The sequence below is a fragment of the Nannospalax galili genome, unplaced genomic scaffold (genome assembly GCF_000622305.1).
Source record: "Nannospalax galili isolate Female #2095 unplaced genomic scaffold, S.galili_v1.0 scaffold45, whole genome shotgun sequence".
Classification (NCBI taxonomy): Eukaryota; Metazoa; Chordata; class Mammalia; order Rodentia; family Spalacidae; genus Nannospalax; species Nannospalax galili.
This window is the reverse complement of record NW_008355775.1, coordinates 5,956,593-5,966,658: the sequence shown is the minus strand read 5'-3', so window position 1 is coordinate 5,966,658 and position 10,066 is coordinate 5,956,593. Positions and strand designations below refer to the sequence as shown.

At 37.7% G+C, this 10,066-nt stretch overlaps 1 protein-coding gene across 4 annotated transcripts in view; it reads left to right on the top strand.

Annotated features, from left to right (window-relative positions):
- The window catches only part of Tent2 (terminal nucleotidyltransferase 2), a 59,206-nt gene that overhangs the window by 20,216 nt on the left and 28,924 nt on the right, over positions 1 to 10,066 (top strand). For 3 of the 4 annotated variants that reach the window (XR_003847074.1, XM_008853328.3, XM_017803247.2), the window contains exons 5-7: positions 6,146 to 6,260; positions 6,344 to 6,435; positions 7,717 to 7,795. Coding sequence is in view for 3 of the 4 variants with exons in the window: in XM_008853328.3 (XP_008851550.1) it covers positions 6,146 to 6,260; positions 6,344 to 6,435; positions 7,717 to 7,795 (286 nt within the window). In the remaining variant the exon portion in view is untranslated. The remainder of the gene's footprint in view (positions 1 to 6,145; positions 6,261 to 6,343; positions 6,436 to 7,716; positions 7,796 to 10,066) is intronic. The other variant, XM_008853329.3, reaches the window with a different exon arrangement.

Below are 10,066 nucleotides of genomic sequence, written 5' to 3'. Positions count from 1 at the left end.
TGAGGCCATATACACCGAAAAGCCTTAACGCAGCATGGGTCATGCCTTCTCTTCCTAGCCTTCCCTAGATTGTATACTTTAGCCCTTCCCAAATCCAGGAGGCCATGTGTGATTAGGGTCAAATTACATACAGTTGGCTGGGAAGAATGGCTGGATAATCCAGTGAGGGTTGAATGACCCTGCTTGTGAGGGTTGAATGACTCTGCTTGGCACTTCTTTAATGAATGAGCACAACCGTCAACAAGCCCAACTGTAACAATGTTTAGCAATCAGCAATTGTGATGATGGTTAGTGATCAGGCTCAGCTGAAGTCCTGATGATGGTAGTTATTTATTAAAAGGACCACCATGTGGAGGCAGGATCCGGGGGCTGTCAGGCTGTCCCCTGGCTTCTCAGGCCCTCTGGTAGTTGGAGGCCAGAGGGAGGCCAGAACCCGGCACTCTCTGGTGGTCTCTCTTTTAGATTTTCAAATTTAGTAGCATATAGGTTTTTAAACTTTCCCTTATAATGTTCTAGATCTTTCTGGTGTCTGTTATGATGTTTCCCCTTTCATCTCTGATTTTGTTGATTTGGAAGTGCTCTTTCTTTCTTTTGGTTAACTGGGCTAGTGGTCTGTCAGTCTTGTTTATCTTTTCAAAGAATCAGTTGGAGGCCAGATGGAGGCCAGAATCTGGCACTCTCTGGTGGTCTGCTGAGCTCTGAGCTGCTACCTTTTGTCTGTTTTTCAATTTAGTATTTTAATAAACAGAACTCTTTAAATTGGGAATCTGATTTTCTTTTTTGACTATTATTATCTGTAGCTTTTAGGTGAATATATTGTTTCCTGTACACACATAGGGAATCAAGAGTTATAGAAACTGAATTCCACCTATTATAATTGTTTGTTGAAAATTCTGGTTAAAGATAGTATATGAATTGATTTAATTGATTATGAATTTTGAATTGAGATGAAGTCATACTGAATTTTCTTGGTATTGATCTTAGTGGAAAAAAGATTGTGAGGGAGTTAGTCAGAATTTCTTGAACTATTTAGGTGCTCCCCCCCCCCCGTTTTATTTGTTTTTGTTGTTTTTTCAGACAATCTAATGTATCACCTGATGGTCTGAAATTCTTTATAGCTGAGGATGACCTTGAGCTTCCCGTCTGTATTAGTCACTTTTCTAATGCTGTGATAGAAACACTGACAAAAGCAATCTATAGAAGGAAGAGTTTATTTGAGCTTATGGTTCCAGGGTAATTACAGTCTTTCATGGCAGGGAGGCATAGTGGCTGGAGGTGGCTGGAGCAGGAGCAGCAGAAGCTAAGCTCTCACATCATCACACAGGCACAGGAAGCAAGAGGGCAACTGGAGATCTGGCAAGGCTTAAGACTATAAGCCCACCCCAGCGACATGCTTCCTCCAGAATAGCCACACCTTCTAAAACCTCCCAAAACAGAGCCACCATCTGGGGACAAAAAGTCCAAATACTTGGAGCCAATGGGGGACATTTTCATTCAAACCATCACACTGTCCTACTGCCTCCTTTTCCCAAGTGCTTTGTCTGATCTAGGGTAAAGTAGCATTATTAGATAATGAAAATCTCTATGTAAATGACTAAATAATAGGAAAAAAGACATTATTTTTTGACAGTTTTCATGTATGCATATAATGTATTTTGATCATATTCACCCCTCCCTCCCCATTGCCCTCTTTCACTTAGAAAACTGTTAGATGTGGATATGGTGGCACATGCCTCTAATTCTAGCACTTGGGAGATTGAGATAGGAGAATTGCTCTTGAGTTTGATCCTGGCCTGAGCTGTGTAGAGAATTTGAAGTCAACTTGAACTGATTGTATAATAGCAAGACCCTGCTTCAAAAAGCCAATTAACCAAAAACTTAAGAACAAAAAACCACCAACAGAAAATTCCAATTACTTTAGATCTCTTTATAGTAGTCTTTGTGGTAGAGGACTTGTGGGTGTTTTTGTGCATGTAAAAAGTGGGAAGTAGCAAAAATATGGCATATTCATACTGTGTATATTCTTATAATGTTTTTCACATGTGAATATGTATTAGTTACTTATCTTGCTGCTATGAGAAAATGCCTGGCAGAAACAGCTGAAAGGAGGGAAGGCTTATTTTGCCCCTTGGTTTCAGAGTCACAGTTCATGGGAGCGTTAGGGCAGATGAGGCGGCAAAGGAGAAACTCCAGCCTTCGGAGGCTTATCCCTAGCAACCCACTTTGCTGGTCTGGCCCACAGCATTCAGAATAGCATCACAGCTGGCAACTAATGTTCAAAACAGAAGCCTGTAGAAACATTTTAGATTCAAACCATAACAGAATATTGCTTTTTTTTTTGTTTAAGAAAAGGTTTTGCTCTGTAAGTCAGGTAGCCCTCAAATTTGTAATCCTCTAACCTTAGAATCCTAAATTGCTAGCATCTCCAGTGTAGACAAGTGGGTGTCTCAAAGACACATAGTTCACCTGTAAATGTTTCTATAGACACTCAGGTAATAGAGCTCCATAAATACAATAAATTTCATTTGGACATTGTTGTAATTTCCTCATTTTATTATTTAAAGATTTTTGAGTACCTATTATGATGTGTAGGATTATGTGGAACTGCCTCAATTTTTTGGATTAGGAGTTGACAGCTTTAAAGGATCAGATAGTAACTATTTTAGGTATATATGAGTTACTGTCTCTTCTTTTCCCTCACTTAAAATTTGTGATGATAACTTGTTGCTCCTACATAGCGCATAGACTGGGAACTATATTCAGCCTGTACATCCTAGTTTGCCAGCTTCTCTTCTAGAAGAATAAAATTTAATCCTTCAACTGTTATTTAAACGTTTTATTTTTTTAATATTTAAAAACCTTATTTTATGTATTTGAGTGTATTATCTGCATATGTGTAAGTGTACCCTTGACATGCAATGCCTGAGGAGGTCAGAAGAGGTCATTGGATACCCCTGGAACTGGAGTTAAGGATGGTTGTTTGCTGCCATGTGGGTGCTGGGAATCACAGAATGATTCTAAACCTTTGCCTCTAGTGACTCTGCCTGATCTCCTTGGTGTAGCAACCTATGTGGTCAACACTCTCCCTTCCAGCCAACTCTTGTCATCACCACAGGATGAAACCTTATCTGAAGTCAGGGTTCAGAGAGTTACAAAAATGGAGAAGAGGGTGGTTTGTGTGAGTCTAGAAGCTGGTGGACTTCCTAGTTTAGATTTTTCCTTCTAGCGGTTTCTCCTTGGTGTGTTACTTTGTCTTAGAAGGGTGTTTCATTTACTTTTAAGATCCGTGAACTGCCAATGACCTCCTTGCATTACTTACAAATTATAGCTTGTGAAGCTCCATCTCAGAATTTTGTGCGGTTTCACATCAAGAAGGACCCCTTGAGTTTGGAGGGTGAAAAGTAGAGGGTAATAGCTATAGGCCACTTGATTCTGGGAGTCCGGTCCTTGGGCTATTCTCTTTTTTCTTACTGTTCCTGATACCATGTTCTGTTATTGGTGCTTGGCCTCAACTTCTCATATTTGGGGATCATGAAGGATACTTTGTCAGTTAATTATGTTGTATTTGTTGCCATCATTTTGTTTAGGTTTGGTTTGGTATGTTTATTTTTTTCTCTTAGTTGCTCTGTCTTTTGGGGGTTGGGGCAGGCAGCTACAGATACTAAAGAATTCGGTCTCTTGGGGCTGGAGAAGATGGCTCCAGTTAAGAGCACTGACTGCTCTTGCAGAGGACCCAGGTTCAATTCCTAACACCCACATGGCAGCTAACATCTGTCTGTAATTCTAGTTGTAGGGGATCCGACATCCTTTTCTGACCCCTGCAGACATTGCATTGACGTGGGTACACTTAATGCACATGCAGGCGCAACACACTCATATGCATAAAATAAAAGTAATAGGCTGGGCGTGGTGTAACACACTCATATGCATAAAATAAAAGTAATAGGCTGGGCGTGGTGCAACACACTCATGCATAAAATAAAAGTAATAGGCTGGGCGTGGTGGCACACGCCTTTAATCCCAGCACTCGGGAGGCTGAGGCAGACGGATCTCTGTGAGTTCAAGGCCAGCCTGGTCTACATAGTGAGTTCTAGGCCAGCTGGGGCTACTGGGAGACCCTGTCTCAGAAAAGACGCCCCCCCCCCCAAAAGAATATTTTTAGGAAAAGAATTAGGTCTCTTTAATGGCCATGTTGTCAACAATGCATCATCCTTCTTAAAATAAATACTCTAAATATAATTTAAAAATAACATTGAGTGACAGGTAGGTTTTTGGTCATGTACTGTCTGGGGGGATTAGAAATTAAGAGACTGAAAATGCAAAAAACAGATTGGAAAAACTAATGAACATATTTGTGTTTCTCAGGTGATCAGAAGGCTCGATATAAAAGCCTTCTAGTAGAAAAGGCTTTGGTAGAAGGAATAGAGTTGGATATAGCAAGAGGGCAGTGTAAACAGGAAAGGGAAAGAGGTGAGATATCCTTTAGAACTGTTAAATTTGTAATCTTTGTTAGCAAGCTGAGGAATGTACATCTGGTATCCTTAATTTTCTTTTTAATTTTTTTTCCCCTTGAGACAGTGTCTCATGTAGCCCAGGCTGTCCTGGAACTTGCTATGAAGCCAAAGATGGCCTTGAACTCCTGATCCTCCTACCTCTACCCTCTTGAGTGCTGGAATTACAGATGTGCACACTACACTTGACTTTTCTTAGAAAAATTTAATGTGAGTTTATCTGTAAGAGAAAGTAAGTTTAGGGGACTTAAAGAAGATAGTAAAAATTTCAACTGGTATAGTGAGGAATGGGAGCAGTATCTAACCAATGGGGGTAAGGGCTGAGTGATGCATTAGCCTATGTTAGGATTTCTGCAGTGCAGGCATTAGAGCATAAGAGGTTAAGCAGCTGAGTCATGATAAAAGAGAATGTTTCAGGGGATGCATTTTGAGATATTGGCTGCCCAGAGAAGGAAATCAGTACCATTTAGATGCTGATGAGTTAGAAACAAAAAGGGAGATTTCAAAGGACTCTTGACCAGGTCTAGAGGAGATACGGGGGTGGGGCGGAAGGAGAAAGAGAGCTGGATAATCAAATGAGGCTAAGGTAGTATATTGGAACTTAAAATTTCAGAGCTAGAAGAGCTGGAGAGGTGGCTTAGTGGTTAAGAACACTGGCTGTGCCTGCAGAAGACCTGGGTCTGAATCTCAGTACCCACATGGCGACTAACAACTATCTAACTCCAGTTCCAGGGGATCCAATGTCCTTTTCTGTCCTTTGTGGGGATTGTACAACACGGGTGCACTTACATACATGCAGGCAATACGTGCATACACATAAAATAAAAAATAAATAAAATATTAAAAACAAATGTCAGAGCTAGAGTAGTTCCAGTTTGTTATAAAGACCATTTTATAGCTATGAGAGTACCCTGATGAAAAGTACAGATGGAAGTGGAGTATGTTGTGATAAGTGTAGCCCACTGCTGATAAAGAAATCTCCGTCTCTCTGTCATCCTGTAGCGATGACAAGAGTTGGCTGGGAGGGAGAGTGTTGACCACATAGGTTGCTACACCAAGGAGATCAGTAGATGCAACCTTATCTGAAGTCAGGGTTCAGAGAGAGTTATAAAAACGGAGAAGAGGATGGTTTGTGTGAGTCTAGAATCTGGTGGACTTCCTAAAGTCTGTTTGAGATTCATCAGTGTCACTTCCAGGCATTGGCCAACTTCTTGAAGGGTCCAGGTAGTAAATATTTTAGGATATGCCATGTACGTATGGTTTCTGTTGCATATTCATAATGTCTACCTTTTAACTGTTTAAAGATATAAAAGCAATTTTTGTTCATGGGTCACATAAAAGCAGGAGGTGGTAGCAGTTTTTATTTTGCTAATCTATAATTATATCATACTTTTCTGTCACTACTCAGTGGTAGTTTATTTTGTAAATTTTATGTATAGTTTTTCAGGCCATCCTTTGTTCTTGGGTAAGAGTAGCTTTGAGTCAGAAAGTGTTAAGACAGTAATGTGTATTTATTTTTAAATACTGCCAGTAGAATTGATTTACAATGCTCAGTGTGGTAATTATTTTAAATTTCTGAACATAGCTTTTCTCTCTCTTTTTTTTTTTTTTTTTTTTTTTGTGGTGGATTCAAGTTGAGTCAGCAGATACTTGAGTTATTTGAAACTTGTCAGCAGCAAGTAAGTGACCTAAAGAAGAAAGAGCTCTGTAGAGCACAGCTGCAGAGAGAGATTCAGCTGCTGTTCCCACGTACGTTTCCCTGTTTGCATGCCTTATGTCTGCATTCCCATTAAAAAACTTCAGAATATCTTACAGTTTCCTTCTGTTTCTAGAAAGCAGACTCTTTTTGGTTGGGTCCTCTTTAAATGGATTTGGTGCCCGGAGCAGCGATGGTGATTTATGCCTAGTTATTAAAGAAGAACCAGTAAGTGATGAAATATTATTCTAAGTGTTTCTCATATTATATCAGTGCAGGAATTTCATGTAAAAGGCATTGAGGAATGGAACTTGCTTTATTTTAATTAATTCTGTGGGTTTTCTGTTTATCCTAATTTTAGGACTTTTTTTTTGTTGTTTAAGGCACAAGCATCATGTTCATAAAAGCAACTCCAGCAATAATTACAAGTTGTTAAAGTTAGCTAGCTTCTCTGTGTGTCTTTTAAAGCGCTTTGCCTCTATTTTGAAATGTCATTGGGTTGAATGTTTGTCAGGATGCAACAAAGAAGAGCAGGTGGTGGTATTATCTTGATGCATTTTCTTCCTATTTGAATTCTCAGTGATCCCTTTTAAAATCTTTATCCCCCCACCCCTTGAAAATGCTATGGGCTTTTGAGATTTTGCTTTGGGAAAACAAAAAACGGTTTCAATGGAATTTAAGAATACTGTGATTTATATGAAATACATTTTCTTCTAAGATACTGACTTAGTTTTTGTCAAGTTTAATTGCGTTATTTAGAATTATTTGAATTTCTTATTAGTTGACTTCTTGAGTATATCTTAATACCATGATAATTGGTGTTCAGTAAAATGACCCAAAGTAGCCTCTTTTAGTGGCTGAGGTCTTTTTTTTGAACTACCAGAATTTTTGATTGAATGAATTACAATTTTAATATTTTTTACTGTGCTTCATATTCTTAAAAATGCAAAAAAAACCCTGTTGGTTTGTAATGTATATTTTTACCCTTCTAGTTACTATAAAAGAGAAACAGATTTATTTCAGGAAAGAAATTCTTTTAATTAAGAAAGGGGGCGACAACTCCTCAAATTAGGAGTATAACAGAGTCAAGCTATACAATTAGTCTGTGCTTAGGCACACCCCGCTAACTCTGGACTGAGTCACAGGCTTGAGTCATGTTGTCATAGCTTATACTCAAATCGAGACACTGTAGACAGAATTTGCGCATAAGCACTTCACATTCTTGATAAGAAAATAAAACATGGTGAGAAAGTTCAGATTCTGTTAATTTTTGTTGGAGAGGATTTTTTAAAAGACATTAATACCAAGGAGAAAAATGATGTGACTGTTTTTTTCTTGAAAGAAAATTGGTTTTGAAAGAGAGTGCTAAGAGTTGGCTTTTTCTATAATAATGTATGTTTTGAAAAATAGCTCCAAAGAAAAGTGTATGTTATCTTTTTTTGTTGTTATTTTTTAAAAAATTAAACACAAAGCTAAGAAAAATATTGAAAAAGCACTTTGACTTTTTAGTTTTTTTTTCAGGTGAATCAGAAGACTGAAGCACGCCATATACTCACCTTAGTCCATAAGCACTTCTGTACTAGACTTTGTAAGTCTCACATGCCTCAATTCGCATGCCTTCTGATGTAACTGTTACTTAAAATGTTGGTCTCTTTATTTTCTGGTAAGAATTGTTTATTCTTTTGATGAGAATAGATAATAGTGTGTATTATTTTCTTTCAATTAAATTATTTTTAAATTATTGTTTCTTTTTAAGACAGGGTCTTGCTATATAAATATATATAGTCCAGGCTGGTCTTGAACTTGTGATCCTCCTGCCTCAGCCTCCTGAGTTCCAGGATTACAGGTATGTACTGCCATAACTATCTCCTTTTATCTTCTGGCTAAAAAGCATGATTCATGATTCAGCAAATCATTATTGACTTTACTTGAAAAAATATCCTTGTGAAGGCATTGTGAGATTTGAAGATACATATGCTTTACTTCTTTTTCTCAAAAGGTGATAGATGTTTTGAAACTTAGGCATGAATGAACAGCTTTCAGGCAAGTGTGAATAATGAAAAATATGATACAGATAAAGTCTTGTGATATTCTTGTTAGGGGGAGAATTTCATCTGTTTTATAATAATGTATGTATCTTTACTTATTTTTAAAATGTGACCCCTGAACATAAGGCCCAAATGAATTACTCTAACAGAAGGCAAAATTGTTGAGTTAGGCCATTTTATTGTAAGGTTTTTAAAATATAAGCTGGCTCTAAATTTTAAAGTATAAATCTTCCCATCACATATTAATTTATTTTAAACTTGCATGGAATGTTAAAGACCATTGAAATTTTATTTTTATTTACTATGCAGTGCTGGAAAGATTTTTGTCAATTTAACAAATAAAGGCTTTGAACTGAAAAATATAAGGTTAAGTAGCAAGTTACTGCCCTTGAGTAACTTGATTTATTAAGTAGGAGAGAAAAAAATCAGTTGATTTATTGGAGTGGTTATAGGTTATTTTATCTGTAAATTAAAGGGATAATTCATACCTTACATAGATTTCAAATAACTCTTACTATATCATATTTACAGTTGAAGTGGCTTTATGGATCATCTAACTCAAATACAGACTATGTTTTGTTTTGTTTTTGCTTATTATTTTAAATAGTTGAGGAGACTGGTGGTCATTGGGTTTAGCAATTTGCCTCCAGAGCATAGTTAGTTGGTATCAGAGCCTGTGTTAATACTGAAAATTCTTAATCTTATTTTTAGTTAGAGCTCACTGAATTCTTACACATAAATTCTATTTTGCGGTGTTACATAATCTTGATGATTAAAACCTAATAGGGGTCTAGGGAGATGGATTAGTCAGTAAAGTACCTGCTATCCAAGCATGAAGACCTGAGTTCAGATCCCTAGCACCCATGGGGAAAAAAACCCTTGGCATGCTAGCTCATGTCTGTAACCCCAGTACTCACAGTCTGGGGGGAGGGGGCAGAGACAGAAAGAAGGATCCCAGTGCTCTCTGGCTAGCTTATCCATCAGTGAATACCAGCTTGTCTCAAAAAATAAGATAGAGAATGATAGAGGACACATGATTTCCACCTCTGGCTTCTACAGATGTGTACTTACACATGCTTGCACACAATCCCCTGCTCCCTCAAGAAAAAAAAAGTGACAGAAAATGTTCAGCTTTTATAAAAGAAAATATGGGCCAGGCATGGTGGCGCACACCTTTAATCCCAGCACTTGCGAGGCAGAGGCAGGCGGATCTCTGAGTTCAAGGCCAGTTATTTTGATATATCACAGTGAAAGATTTATCGTCCTCTTTTTTTTTTTTTTTTTTTTTTTTTTTTTAAAAAAAAAAAAAAAAAAAAAAAAAAAAAAGGAAAGAAAGAAAATATGGTACTCTATAGTTAAAAAATTAGAACACTCCTCCTTTGGGAAATATTTGCTGAATTTCTTTAAAATATTTTTCTGTGTGTGTGTGTGTGTGTGTGTGTGTGTGTGTGTGTGTCTGTCTGTCTGTCTGTCTGTCTGTCTGTGTCTGTGTCAGGGTCTGTACCTATGAGTACAGGTGCCCATGGGGGCCAGAGTGTTGGATCTCTTGGAGTTGGAGTTACAGGCAGTTTGTGAGCTGCTGGTTGTGGGTACTGGGACTGAACTCAGGTCTTCTGGCAGAGCAGTATGTGCTCCTAACCACTGAACCATCTCTCTAGCCTTTTCAAAAATATTTTTGTTACTAATTTTCTGCAATTATATGTATTGTTTTCTACTCAATTTTTTATAGCTTTGATGAAATAAAAAGTTTGTATGTGTTTTTTGGTCTTAGAGATAATTCTTAATCAAATGTATTCCTACCTAACCACATT